General features: G+C 49.4%; 1 protein-coding gene across 1 annotated transcript; it reads right to left on the minus strand.

Annotated features, from left to right (window-relative positions):
• Nucleotides 1–6,617: 6,617 nt before the first annotated feature.
• Nucleotides 6,618–14,878, minus strand: SLC38A5 (solute carrier family 38 member 5). Its single transcript, XM_010597766.3, is given in 11 exon segments — nt 6,618–8,065; nt 8,580–8,683; nt 8,783–8,927; nt 9,670–9,785; nt 10,025–10,125; nt 10,649–10,728; nt 10,936–11,073; nt 11,164–11,222; nt 11,477–11,559; nt 13,432–13,562; nt 14,786–14,878. Coding segments are annotated over 11 exon segments (1,152 nt in total). The 3' UTR covers nt 6,618–7,963.
• Between the last annotated feature and the right edge of the window lie 270 nt (nt 14,879–15,148).

The raw sequence follows: 15,148 nt of genomic DNA on the forward strand, positions 1-15,148 counted from the left end.
CTTTGTTTTTCTTTTTCAATAATGCTTTAGTTACCCAGGGCCTCTTTCACTTTCATATAAAGTTAGTTTTTCCATCTTGGTGAAGAATTCTTTTGGGATTTGGTTCAGAATTGCATTATATCTATATATTGCTTTGGGTAGTTGTCTTAGGTTGGGTTCTCTAGAGGAGAAAAACCACTAAAGTGTATAAATATATAGAGAGAGAAAGATTTATACCAATGAAACTGCTCATGCAATTGTAGAGGCTGGAATGTCCCAAGTCCGTGGATGAGGATAGAGGCTTCTCCTGATTCATGTACTCACAGAGGCTGGCAAACCCAAGATTGGCAGGTTGGAGAGCAGGGCTCTTGTTCACAGGCTGTGAAGATTGACGAATCCCAAGATCAGCAGGCAAGACCACAAGGCTTCTCCTGATTCACATAGCTGCAGGGGCTGGTGAACCCAAGATCGGCAGGTCGGAGAGCAGGACTCTTGCTCACAGGCTGTGAAGATCGACGAATCCCAAGATCAGCAGTTAAGCTGCTAGTTCAAATACCAAGAACTGGAGATCAGAGGAACAGAAGGCAGCCGCAGTTTCCAGGGAGGGCAAAAGCGAGAACATTCACTTACATTTGATGCAGGCCACACCCCCAAGGAAACTCCCTTTCAACTGATTGGCTACGCACAGCAGATCCCAACCATGGCCCAGCCATGTTGACACACAATCTTAACCACCACACTCCACCTCTTGTCAAATTGGCACCAGTACACATCTCCCCAAACCATACATAATCCGTGAATAAAGACAATTACAAAGTCATACTTGCAGCTAACATGATTCAACTAACACATGTACAACTGAAAAGGCACTAGCCCCATATACATCTTATAAGTGAAGAAAACAAAAATATTTGATGCACACATACAAAGCAGAAATACTCATAACAATTACAGTCCTTGTTTCTGCAACTGGTCACATGGATGTAACTGATATTTAGAACTATCTTCTCCCACCACCCATTCCGTATTCCCTTTGCCCTCAGCAAGCACCTCAGCTGGTCGTGGTTCTTTACCAGGTGGGTTGACCCACACCTTCATTCCTGAAGGGTCTGAGCCATTAGTAGTCTTGCCAGAATTGGGTTGCTGTAGTTTTCCATTGACTTTAATCACAGAGCATGGTAGTACTAACAGACGCCCTAAGGGATCTCCTGCATTCCAGACATACTCTTCTTTACCTCCATTATGTAAAATCAATCTGATTTCCTCTTGGTAATCAGGATCAATCACCAGCCAGTATGGTAACTCCTTTCTTTGCCTGTTGATCCAGAAGCATAAGGAGCCCAAAGTGCCCAGGTGGCATTCAGTGATGTGTCTCCAGGTGGGAGCATTCCTCCCTTTGGAACTAAGCCTCTAGACCTGTAGAGCAAAAGGTCATGGGGACTGGAAGCAAAAATCTTGCAAGTGGATCACTACAGATAATAGTGAGTGGTGCCATTCCCATTTCCACCCCTTGATTCCTGGACCCATGAATCTTGGCTATGGGAGAAAGACCACCATATATTGGATGCTGGTTTAGAGCATATACAGCCTCCTGGAGAGCACTGCCCCAACCCTGCAGGGTATTGCCACCTAGCTGGTGCCTTAATTGTGTCTGTAGAAGGTCATATCATCGTTCTATCAAGACAGCTGTCTCAGGACGATGGGGAACATGCTAAGACCAGTGAATTCCATGAGCATGGGCCCACTGCCACACTTCATTTGCTGTGAAGTGAATCCCTTTATCAGAAGCAATGCTGTGTGGGATACCACGATAGTGGATAAGGCATTCTGTAAGTCCACGGATGGTGGTTTTGGCAGAAGCATTGTGTGCAGGGAAGGCAAATCCATATACAGATTAAGTGTCTTCCAATAAGGACAAAACGCTGCCCTTTCCATGATGGAAGTGGTCCAATGTAATCAACTTGCCACCAGGTTGCTCACTGATTACCTCAAGAGATAATGCCATTTCGGAGACTCAGTGTTGGTCTCTGATGCTGGCAGATTGGGCATTTAGCAGTGGCTGTAACCAAGTCAGCCTTGGTGAATTGAAGTTCATGTTGCTGGGCCCATGGATAACCTCCATCCCTGCCACCATGGGCACTTTGTTTATGATCCCACTGAGAAATGGGAGTAGCTGGGGAAAGAGGATGACTGGTTTCCACAGAAAGCGTCATCCTACCCACTTGATTGTTAAAATCACCCTCTGCTGAGGCCACCCTTTGGCGAGCATTCACATGAGACACAGATATCTTCCCTTCTTTGGCCCATTCAGAGAAGCCTATCCACATACCTCTTCCCCATAAATCCTTGTCTCCAATGTTCCAATCGTGCTCCTTCCAAGTCCCTGACCATCCAGCCAAACCATTGGCCACAGCCCATGAATCAGTATGCAATTGTACATCTGGCCATTTCTCCTTCCAAGCAAAGTAAACAGCCAGGTGCACTGCTTGAACTTCTGCCCATTGGGAGGATTTCCTTCATCATTGTCCTTCAGGGAGGTCCCAGAAAGGGGCTGTAGTGCTGCCGCTGTCCACTTTTGAGTGGTGCCTGCATATTGTGCCGAACCATCTGTAAACAAGGCACAAGTTCTCTCTACTTCAGTCAGCTGATCATAAGGAATTCCACATAAGGCCATAGGTGCAGACTAGGAGATGGAAGGTAATGTGACAGAAATGGAGACCATGGGCATTTGGGCCACTTCCTCATGCAACTTACTTGTGCCTTCAGGTCCTGCTTGGGCCTGATCTCATCTATACCACTTCCATTTAATGATGAAGTGCTGCCGTGCACATCCAACTTTATGATTCTGTGGGTCAGACAACACCTAGTTCCTGATGGGCAGCTCAAGCCGCATGGTGACTTGGTGTCCCATAGTTAAGTGTTCAGTCTCTATTAAGGCCCAGTAACAAGCCAAAAGCTGTTTCTCAAAAGGAGAGTAGTTATCTGCAGAGGATGGCAGGGCTTTGCTCCAAAATCCTAAGGGTCTGTGCTGTGATTCACCAATAGAGGCCTGTCAAAGACTCCAAACAGCATCTCTATCTGCCACGGACACTTCAAAAACACCATTGGATCAGCTGGATCCTATGGCCCAAGTGGAAGAGTGGCTTGCAAAGCAGCCTGAACCTGTTGCAGAGCCTTCTCTTGTTCTGCGCCCCACTCAAAACTAGCAGCTTTTCAAGTCACTTGATAAACAGGCTGGAGTAGCACACCCAAATGAGGAATATGTTGACTCTAAAACCCAAAGAGGCCCACCAGGCATTGTGCCTCCTTTTTAGTTGCGGGAGCAGCCAGATGTAATAACTTATCACTCACTTTAGAAGGAATATCTTGACATGCCCCCCACCTCTGACCCCTAGAAATTTCACTGAGGTGGAAGGTTCCTGAATTTTTGTGGGGTTAATTTCACACCCTCAAGCATGCAAATGTTTTATCACTAAGTCCAGAGTTATTGACACTTCTTCCTTACTAGGTCCAATCAGCATAATGTCATCAATGTAATGGACACCTTGCGGAAGGGAAAGGCAATCAAGATCCCTGAGGACATAGGGCTGGAGAGTTGATGTAGCCCTCAGATAGGCACCTGAAGGTGTATTGCTGACCTTGCCAGCTGAAGGCAAACTGCTTCTGATGGTCCTTCAAAACAGGTATGGAGTAAAAGGCATTAGCCAGGTCGATAGCTGCATACCAGGTACCAAGAGATGTATTAATTTGCTCAAGCAATGAAACTACATCTGCAATTGGAGTCACCACCTTGTTAATTTTTCTATGATCTACTGCCATTCTCCAAGATCCATCTGTTTTTTGCACAGGCCAAATAGACGAGGTGAATGGGGATGTGGTGGGAATCACCACCCCTGCATCCTCCAAGTCCTTGTTGGTGGCAGTAATCTCTGCAATCCCTCCAGGAATGCAGTACTGCTTTTGGTTTACTATTTTCCAAGGTAGGGGCAGTTCTAATGGCCTCTACTTGGATTTTCCTACTATAATAGCCCTTACTCCATTTGTCAGGCATCCAGTGTGGGGGTTCTGCCACTTGCTGAGTATATCCATTCCTATTATGCATTCTGGAACTGGGGAAATCACTACAGGATGGGTTCAGGGACCCACTGGACCTACTGTGGGATGGACATGAGCCAAAGCTTCATTAGTAACTTGACCTCCATATGCCCCCACTCTGACTGGTGGGCCACAGTGACGTTTTGGGGCTCCTGGAATTAGTGCCAGTTCAGAGCCAGTATCCAGTAATCCCTGAAGTCTGATTATTTCCTTTTCCCCAATGAACAGTCACTCTCATAAAAAATCCCTTTGGGGAAGGCTGGGAGAGAGAATAACAGTAAAAAAATTTTTGGCAGTGTGTTGGAGTCCCTCCTCAAGGGGACCCAGCCTCCCCTTCATTCAAGGGGTTGTGGGTCTTTAAACTCACTCAGGTCTAGGAATTGGTTGAGGGGCCGTGACTTTCTGTTCTGGCAATTCAAGTTAGACTGCTGTTTACCTGACCTAGAATTCATCTGTTTGTACAGATCAAGTAAATATTTAGTAGATTTCCTATATTTCACTCCTAGGGATGCCATGACTAAGTAGCCAATGCCATAAGTCCATACCAGTCCAGGCTATTCTGATTACTGCTTTGACTCTGCTGTCCATTACTGTAACCACGCCCACCTTGTCTTTGTCGATTGAGTGCCGCCACTTGGCCCCTACCACCACGGGGTCCAATCAGCCCCACTGTAGTTAGGTGTCTTAATTCAGTTAGGGCAGTTGCCACTGTCAAATCTGACTTACATAAAATAGCAATCACAGCAGTCTTCAAGGATGCTGGAGCTCCCTTCGCAAATTTGTTCCTCACAGTTGTGGTAAAAGGTGTGTCCTCTGAGCATTCCATGTGTGGATCCATGGGTCTAACCTGATAAATCCACTCTAGCATGCCAATTTCCCTAAGCCTTTGGATACCTTCTTCTACAGTATACCAAGGCAGGTCTGATACTTCAACTTGATTTAGTGTAGTCCACCTCGTAATCTATGCTTCAGCAACCCAACCAAAAAAATATTAGATCCTTTCCTAACTTCTCGAGCTGAAACACTGAATGAAGAATCTGTGCTTAATGGACCCATATCAATAAACTCTGACTGATCCATCTTTATGTTCCTTGCACCATTATCCCACACCCTTAATAGCCACTCCCACACGTATTCCCCAGGTTTCTGTTTGTACATTTTAGAAACATCAAGCAGTTCTTTTGGAGTGTAGCATACCTCCTCCTGGGTCACACTTTGTACTTCACCTTCTGGAGCTCGCTGGGACGTAAATCTAGTTATATGTCTAGAAGCCAGAATCGGTAGCATGGAATTGTTTTGAGAACATTCAGCATCATCTTGTAAAGCATGTGCCTCAGGCGATGCCCCAGGGAATAATTCAGGCAAGGGATCCTTAAGAGGCAACTGGGCTAGGGCATCTCATTAGATGGGAGTGGAGGGGCTAATGGTTTTTCTGGGCAGGGTGGTTTAGCAGACAAACATGAAGTAATCTCTTCAGATGGGAGTGATTCTGCTGGCAGGAGTGATTCCACAGAATTTAGGGGCTCAGTGTCTTATTATCTGCCCATAAGTCCCCATCCCAAGTTTCAGGATCCCATTTCTTCCCAATCAATGCCCTCACTTTAACTTCAGACACCTCTTGAGGTTGGCAATTGAGCTGGTGGTGTAATTCGGCCACTCTTGCCACTCTTAAAATATTTGAGGCAATATCAGCTCTATTACTACAGGAAATAAGGCTTTCTTTCAAAGCACAGGTGGAAACCTTGAGGTCATTTATGCAGTTCTTGAGCTTTGACTCTGAAGCCCCGAATGCATCTCTTTCACCAGTCTGTCTAGCGAAAGTAGGACCAACCAACCAGCTTCCTTATACTTCGCATTCTGACAAAACTGTAGAAAGGTATCACACGTGTTCACCAAGAGCCTCACCTTTACCAATACCTGATCTATTGCTGGTGATATTTTGCATATTTGTATTGTCACCTCATGCCATGGATTAGCAGTGCCCTCCTTACTGCTGGAAACAGAGTCATCAACATCTCTAAGACTAGCCAGACTTGAGAAGAACCAATTTAGAAAACTCATTCTTACAATTTTGTTTCTCTAGAACAACTCTCGGTACCAAATGTCTTAGGCTGGGTTCTCTAGAGAAGCAAAACCAGTAAAGCATATAAATAGAGAGAGAGAGAGAGAGGTTTAAATCAAAGAAATGGCTAAAGCGATTGTAGAGTCGGAATGTCCCAAATCCGTGGATTAGGATAGAGGCTTCTCTCGATTCACATAGCTGCAAGAGCTGGCAAACCCAAGATCAGCAGGTCAGAAAGCAGGGCTCTTGCTCACAGGTTGTATCAACAAATCCCAAGACTGGCAGACAAGATCACAAGGCTTCTCCTGATTCACGTAGCTTCAGGGGCTGACAAACCGAAGATAGGCAGGTCGGAGAGCAGGGCTCTGCTCACAGGCTGTGAAGATCAATGAATCCCAAGATTGGCAGATAAGCTGATAGTTCAAGTCCCAAGAACTGGAGGCCAGATGAACAGGAGGCAGCTGCAGGATCCAAAGCAAGCAAAAAGCCAGAACATCTGCTTATATTCGGATGCAGGCCACACACCCAAGGAAGCTCCCTTCAATTGATTAGCTACTCACAGCAGATCCCATCATGGGAGTGATCACATATCAACACTGAGAATCATGGCCCAGCCAAGTTGACACACAATCTTAACCATCACACCTACAATGCCAGTGGGTGTGAAAAATGGCCACACTGACCTTCTCCTTACTTTTTCTTGAACCTCCCATACTCGTTCCTACATCAGGATCTTTGCACTTGCTGTTCCCTCTGCCTGAAACACCCTTTGCCCAGATAGCCATGGGGCTTGCTCCTTCTGGTCAGTCTAGGACCCAGCTTCCTGCCCCTCCTCAGTGAGGCCTCTCTGACATGCCATTCTCACACTGCTCATTTTCCTCATACTGTTCATCTTTATCACAAATGATTTATTTCTTTTCCTGTAACTTCTACCAAACCATGGGTCAGAAACTTTCTCTGATATGGGCCAGATAGTAAATAGCTTAGGCTTTGCAGGCCATATGGTCTCTGTGGCTACTCCTCAGCTCTACTGTTGTCACAACAAACAAGCATTACTCTGTTCCAATAAAACTTTATTTATGTACACTGAAATTTGAATTTCACATAATTTGCAAGTGTCACAAAATATTACTCTTGTTTTGGTTTTTTTCAACCATTTAAAAACGTGAAAACCATTCTTAGCTAACAGGCCATACAGACATAGGCAGCAGGCTGGATTTGGCCTGCAGGCCATGATTTGCAGACTCTGCTAGAACATCAACTCCAGGCGATTACTGTTTGCTTGGTTCACAGCTTTATCCCCAGCACCTAAAACAGTACCTGATACCCAGTATGTTATAGATAAATGTTTCCTGAGTGAGCAAGTGAGTAGAACAATAAGTTGAGTAGCAAGTTACTGAAGGAATGAGAAATGAGTGAACATGTGAGAGTAGGTACAGTCCTACTCTCAGGGCCTCAGTTTACCCCTGCCTGGACCTAGGCGAGTTCCCCCAAGTCTTAAAAAGAGATCAGAATTCTGAAGCCAGAGTTAGAATTTAGCACCTTTATTCTTCCCTTTTAGCCCAAGGGTGATCCTGACAAACAGTTTCTGCCAAGAGGAGGCCCATAGGACTGGGCTGGCCAGGGGGCTCCAAGAACCTGACCTCTTCCTCCTCCTGGAAAGTTGGAATTAAGGCCATGATCCCTGGAGAGGATAGAAATGGACCACTCGGCAGCCTGCCACCTCCAACAGCCACCTCCACATACCAGGCAGGAGGAAGCTGGGAGAGCATCCCATTCGCTTCCACATGCACATGCGCAGGGGTCCCCGGGCGGGGCAGGGCATGGTCAGTGTCCAGACACACGGCTCTGGCCTGTGGCCCAGTTGGCAAACAAAAAGCCCAGACTGATAACCATGAAGAGGATCCCCAGGGCACCAAAACACAGGGCCTGTGGGCAAGAGGGGAAGAAGATGGGGCTGGTTGGGCCTCCTCACTTGAGCTCCTCCTGAGAGTGTTCCTCAAGCCCTCCGTCCCCTCTAGGGAGTGCTCCATCCATTTCTGACCCTCCTTAATGTGCCCTCTTCTTCCTTAAAGCCAGCCCTTCCTGAGATTTCTCCTTCCATCTTCCCTGAATCCTCCAAGGAGTGCTCTCCTCCATTCTCCCTCTTAAAAGTGCTCCTGACCTTCTTCCCATCCATCTCGAGAATGCTCCTTCTATGTACAGTCCTACTCAGAGTCAGTCCTTTCTGGAGTTCTCCCTCTGTCTTTCCAGACCCCACTGGTGCTCTCTCTGCTCTGTCCCTTCCTAAGACAATCTCCTCCACTCTTCCAGACCATCTGCCTCTTCCTGGGTGCTCCCTTTTCCCCCAGCCCTCTCCTGAAAATGTTCCCTGTTTCCAGCCATCCTGAAGTGCTCCTCTTCAGAATACTCCCTTTCCCCAGCTCTCCCCTGGAATGCTCACCTGGACCTTGGGCCAGGAGCAGAAGGGCTCCACCTCAGAGGGTACAATGTGGAGGTAGAAGATGCTAGGAAGAATGAAGATGAGGCTGGGTGCTGAAGTGGAACCTGGAGAACAAGAAGGAAGGGCAAGGGTCAACCCAGGTCTGGGGTACAAGCCAGGTCCCATATTAGGTGAGATCTAGAACTAGGGTTGGGGGTACTTACCAATAACCCTGAAGATATCCTGGACAGTCGGCACACAGATGACAAGGACGTTGACCAATACAAGCAGGACCAGGGCTATGGCCACATGCCGTGGCCAGCTGAAAGCCTTGCTTGGGAAGAGCAGCTGCTGCAGAGCCCGGGGAATCTGTGGCCAGAGTAGGGGTTGAAGGGACAGCAATCAGGGCCCAAGTGCCTCCTCCCCCTCCATGTGATCATCCACCTTTAACACCACCCTTTTCTGAGCATCCAGCTCTGTCTTAGATCCCGGAATCCCCTCCATCTGACTATCTGTGTCTCCACCCTGTATGACCATCCATGTACGCCTCCACCTTCTGAATGAGGTGCTTGCCTCCCCTCCCTGATGATTCATGTCTTTCCCTGTCTGATCATCCATCTGTGCCTCTGCCGACTGTCTGAGATCCTTGCCTAATCCTCCACCTGCCTACCCCTGCCTCCCTATATCTGACCATCACTTGTCCTTCCACTGAGATCCCTGCTTCTCTCCATCTGACTACCTCTACCTCCCTCCTCTAATTGTCCTTACCTCCTCTTCTGAGATCTTTGCCCCTCCTACATCTCACTACTTCTGCCTCTACCCTCTGTCTGACCAGTCCTGCCTCCCCCTTCTGTCTAGCCATTCATCTGTCCCTTGCTCCAACTACCTCTGTCCCTCCCACCCTGACCTGCTATTTATTGTCCCTCTTTTGTATTACTACCTATTTTTTTCCTTCCCTGTCCATCAGACAACCCTGCATTTCTCGTCTGTCCATCCCTACCTCCTCCATCCATTTCTATCTCCACCTTCCCTCGAAACATCTATGCCTACATCCGCCACCCATCCATCCCATGTCCCTCTACTCCATGGGCCCACTCTCACACCCACACACAGGGAACAGCACAACTGGCACAGTGAGGGTCACTGCAAGCAGCACGGCCAGGTACACAGAGAGAATGAGCAGGTCCTTCTGGCTGTACATGTGCAGCATCTCTGGCTGGACGCTGCCTGGGATATGGGACATGAGACATAGGATGCAGGATGTGGCAGGAGCACCAGGACTAGTGCCCCAGAAACATATACATACACATAAATGGTGACAAAATGTACACGCATGATGCATACCCTCCCTTTGGAAATTGATGGGTCCCCAGGCATAGAGGAAAAGATCTCAAAGGCCCCTGCCCCACCCCTCTGCCCGTCCTCCACCCCAGCTTCCACCCAACCCTGGCTCCAGCCCCACTCACTGTAGAAGGTGAGGTATCCAAAGGTTGCTGTGAGCCCATACGTGCAGAACATGGCCCCAGTGGACACGCTGGCTATAGCCTGCATTCGGCGCTGGGAGGGCCTGAGGTCATGGAATTTTCATGCCCAAGCCCCTAAACTTGGCCCAGACCCCTCAAAGCTACTCCCACCCCTCAGCGCCTCCCCTCCCAGAGCTGACATTCAGCTGATACACAATGGGATGGCCATCTCTGCCTCTCCTGTGTGACTATCCAAGCCTCCCCTCTGTCCATTCATATTTCACTCCATATGATAACCTTTGTCCATTCCCTCTGTCTGACCATCTCTGCTTCTCGCCTCCAAATGACAGTCACTGCTTCTCCCTTCCATCTAACCACATATGCCTTCCACCCATCAATCCATACCTCCCCCTCCATCTGATCATCTCCGCTTTCCCACTCTGTCCAGACACACTTGTACTGAATGTTAAGATGTAGAACACTTAAGCCCCAGTCAGTAAACAGTCACTGTTCTGAGTCCCCTAAGGTCTCTTGGACACCCCAAATCCCTCCCTTTGCACAACCAAACATTACGGCTGTCACCCTGCCTGTGGCCCATCATGCATGCTCACTCTCCTGCCCACTCACTGGCAGAGCTTGGTGTAGATGGGCAGCACCTCAGGGTGGCAGACGAAGGCAAAAGCCATGATGGGCACTGTTTAGGACATCTGGGGGAACAGTGTGAGTACATGGGATTAGAGCCCACAGCGGTCCGTGCCCTCCTCCCCACCCCCCTGGCCCTGCCAGTGTCCTCCATATCAGACACATGGAAGCGCCAAATGTCCAATACTGGCTCCACACTGAGCAAGGTGCTCTGTGTGACAGGGCTGGAGGGCCTGAGTATGGTGCAAGCTCCTACACACCTGCACGCCCACCTATGAGTCAACTGTGAACATCTGGGCCTCACAGCTTCTGTTGAGGCCCTGGGTGTGGTGGCCCAGTGGAGCCTCACTCTGCATTGCTGTTTCTTTGCAGCCCACAGCACAGCCAAGCTGGAATTTCTTATAGATGACCTAGCAGGATGGGGCGGGAGGGCAAGGCCACGGGGTAGGCTATGTCCCAAAGTCTCCCAATTTGCTCACGTCCTTCTCTCTCAGACTCACCGAAATGAGGAAAAACAGCATGCAGGTCAGAGAAAGACCACTGGTATACCCCAGGTAGACTACAAAGGGCAATACACAGAGCCTCAGAAATCAAACTCCAACCCCCGGTCTGGCCTTCAAGTCCCCCTCACCCCTATCACATGAGAGAACATAGGAATCTTTAATACTACACCTTTGCACAAACTTTTACCCTTCCATAGCAAACTCCTACTCATCTGTTAAAACAAGTTCAGCCCTTGAGAATGGAATTTTCTTAGTCTGGTTCTCCCTCTCTAACCTTGCTATCCAAAAACAAACCCACAAAGCCTCTTACCCAAGTGTTTCATGAGAGCCAGCGGAAGGATGATGAACACACTGACGATGATGAGAAGGAGGTTTCCCTTCAAGAACCAGTCCCTAGGAAGACAGGCAGACATAGTAACTAACTTCCAGCCAAAGAAGTGACTGTCAAACAGACACTCAGAGAAGCAGCTGGACAGATTTTTGCCTGCAGTAAGGATAGATGAACCAACGCCTCAGCTGTGAGAAGTCATTCAGGTGGTTATAGTGACAAATGGCACAATAGGATTGACAGAAACAGTCAGACTAATGATCAGACTGTCATTCAGATACTGTCAGTGTGATACAGCTGAAAACATATGCACGGTCAGACAAAATTATACTGTCAGACTTACAAATGGACATGTCATCAGATGGTCAACCACTCAGAGTCAGACTCACATGGTCCAACACAAGGTACCAGACAAAGACAGAGTGAGAGTCATGATCCTGGCATGTCTGACAGGTAGAACAACAGTTTGATGATCTGGAAGACAGGCAACAATGCACAGTCAGACAAAATATCAGAAACATACGTGTGGTTGTTTGAACAGCACAAGGTTTGTTGAACACCTAGAAGAAGCCACTGCCAGAGAAAGACTGAAATAGTAACAGAATCAGCCAAATAGCTACACCATTGGAGCCAAGCTCAAAGGAGAGTGGGATCTGTTTAGATAATTGGAGGGAGGTGCCCAGTCAAAACAGCACCTGCAGGGAGAGCTCCATTCATCTTTGGATATTGCAGTTCCATCCTGTGGGTGGAAAAATTGGGTGGGGGGATCAGAGATGGAGCAGGACGACTGCAAAGTGAGGAAAGCTAGGAATAGGGGGGAGGGTGTCAGATAGAGACAGAGAGACAAAAAGACAGAGACGAGATGAGAACAGGAACAGAGAGGGATAGAGACATGGAGATAAATAGAGAGAGCTGGAGACAAGAACGGGAGGCAGACAGAGATAGGAGAGAGAAAGAGAAGGGAATCAGAGAGGGAGAGATGACAACAGTTACTCAGAGAGTCGGAGAGACATGGAGAAAAATGGGCAGCAGAGATAGTAGGGAGGAAAGAGAGACCCACCCCACAGCAGATGAGATGGGCATCTGGTGCTAGGATAGCCTCTCCTCCCAAGCCCAGGACTCGCTCTTTCTTTCCCGGATCCCCCACACCCCTCCCCTCCACCCTCACCACATGGCCAGGCTGCTCACTCCTAGCAGGGACAGGTGTTGCCCGGGCTGCCCCACCCCTTTTAGCGTCCCCTCATCCCCCTCCTCCCAGCCTGGTTTTAACCTGAGACCAGAACTGATGCAACCTGTAGAAGGGGCTGGGGGTAGGAGACAGGCCATGAACCCTCAGCCATGGGACCCCAGCCCCAGAAGCCCCAAACTCCTCTCTGCCACAACTCTGGATATCCTCACTGGAGGTCAAAAGACAATTCTCCAAACCTAAGCCCTTCCAAAGATAGAAGTGACTCACGGACCCCCATTTAATCCCCCTTCCAGGGTCTAGACATATTTTTTAGGACCTCTGTCAAGTCTTAAACACTCCTCTCCTGGGCAGGAATATCTTCGTCGACAGTACCAGACTTGAGACCCTTCCCCGGCTTGGAGTGTCTTAGGAACCTGTCCTGATCACTAATTTCCCCTCCTGGGAATAAGCTGTCTCTGAGACTTCCATCAAAACCCCCCTCTCAGGCCTGATGTGTCTCCTAGGGTGGAGGTGTCTCTGCAATCCCGATCCAAGCCTTGAGCTCTGTCCTATGGATGGCCTGCCTCTGAAGAAGCCCCGCCAGTCCTGAGCTCACTTCCTGGGAATGAGGTATCTCCAAACCCCCATTAAAGGGCACTATTTGCGCTAAAAATGTCTCCAGGGAATCCCTGTGCCCCCTCCCGGGAGCCCCACTCATGCCTCGGGGTCTCCAGGGACCCCACCCCTACACTCTGAGACCCCTCCTCACCTCCCTGCACCTCTCAGCTCCAGAATCTGCAGCACCTCAGACTTGGGCTCAGGGACCCCACAGCCCGCAAGGCTCCGGCTCAGGCAGGGTCCTGCCCCCGCAGCCCCGTGGCCAATCCGCTCCGCCCACGCCTGTGCCACAGCCAATCAGCAATGCCCGTGCTTACTAGGAGGCTAATCACCGCTCCCTGCGCCCTATCAGGCCGGTGGGTTTTTTGTTTTTGTTTTTCTGGGAAGAAGTTTTCATTTTATTTCAGTTTCCCTCCTTCTGGCCTTAGGTGGGGGATGGGAGTAATGGGGGAGGGGAATTCAGGAGCCCCCCCCCATCTGGACCCACGTGGAGGGAGACAAAGATTTGTGTGTGTCTTGGTGGGGGTAGAGGGAAAGATAAACAGAAAGATTGAGGGAGTAGATCTACATCTAGAGAGAAAGAGAGACTGGCAGGCAGAGGGAACAGACCCAGGGTCAGACAGACATCGGGACAGATAAAAGGAAGAGATGCAGAGAGGAGGAAACAGAGAGAGAGAGTTAGAGAAACAAGCAGTCACAAATAGAGATGGGGCCGGCAGGCAGGAAAAACAGCACAAGGGCAAACAGACCACAGAGGGAACAGAAAGACTGAAGGAGGGGCACGATAGACAGGCAGAGGAGCAGTCCTCGGGAGAAAGAGACATGCATACATTCAGAAACGGACAGGTGGACGGGGATATGCTCACACAAACACCTGGAGGGAGGCGACAGGCAGTCAGGCCCAGTAATAACCAGGAAACACAAGCTGGTAGATAAACAGGTGGACATGGCCAGACATAACCCCACACAGAGGCTGGGAACAAACACACCAGCCCAGAGAGATAAGAGGAGAAATGGGAGTGGCTGAGGCAGAGAGACACCCAGAGGGGCGGATGACAACAAGCAGAGAAAGTCAGATTCAGGCAGGGGAGCAGGCAGGAAGGATGCAAAGGCCTAGGGACAGCAGTGGAGCAGGTGCAGAGGCAGACACAGCCAGGCAACTATGGGCAGGCCTCGGACAGACCTTAAATCCTGGGATGGAGACAGGGAGGACATTCGTGGTCAGGTAAGGAGTGTGGATGTACCCTGTCTGCAAAGTAGGTGCCCAGAGATCCTGGCCTCCAGCCCAGGCATGCGGCAGGGCCTGTCCAGACCCTAACTGAGGAACTCCACTGCCTCTCTGTCCATGCTATCCAGGCACATGATAGGCATGTCTGTCCCAGACAAGGCCTATGTCCCCTGCAGGTAGGCAGGCAGGGTGGACTTGGGACAGGGCCCAAATTGGCTGGGCTGTTTGAAGCCCAGGTGGACAAGAGGCCTCTGTTCAGGCCCCGACACCCGCCTACCCACTCCCCCACAGTGTGCGCAGAACTCCCGGAAAGGCCAGGAGCTGGCTGGGTCTTCAAAGCCAGCCTAGATGCCCTCGTCCCACCCGGCATTGGAGGAGGGAGAGATGGGGCATTTACTGTCCCACAGCAAGAGAAAGATTCCTGCTCAGGGATCACAGCTACACAACAGGCACCATCACAGCACCATGAAGAAGCTCAGAGAGAGACCATAGGGGCAGACTTGCCATCACCCAAAGAGGCGCAAACAAACACAGCCTAATTTGTACAGACTTACAGCCCTACATCGGGAATAGAGGCTGACAGACGGAACACACAGACTCATCACCACACTCAGAATCCAGGCTTATGGTATAGTCACAC

Source organism: Loxodonta africana, chromosome X (assembly GCF_030014295.1).
Source record: "Loxodonta africana isolate mLoxAfr1 chromosome X, mLoxAfr1.hap2, whole genome shotgun sequence".
NCBI lineage: Eukaryota > Metazoa > Chordata > Mammalia > Proboscidea > Elephantidae > Loxodonta > Loxodonta africana.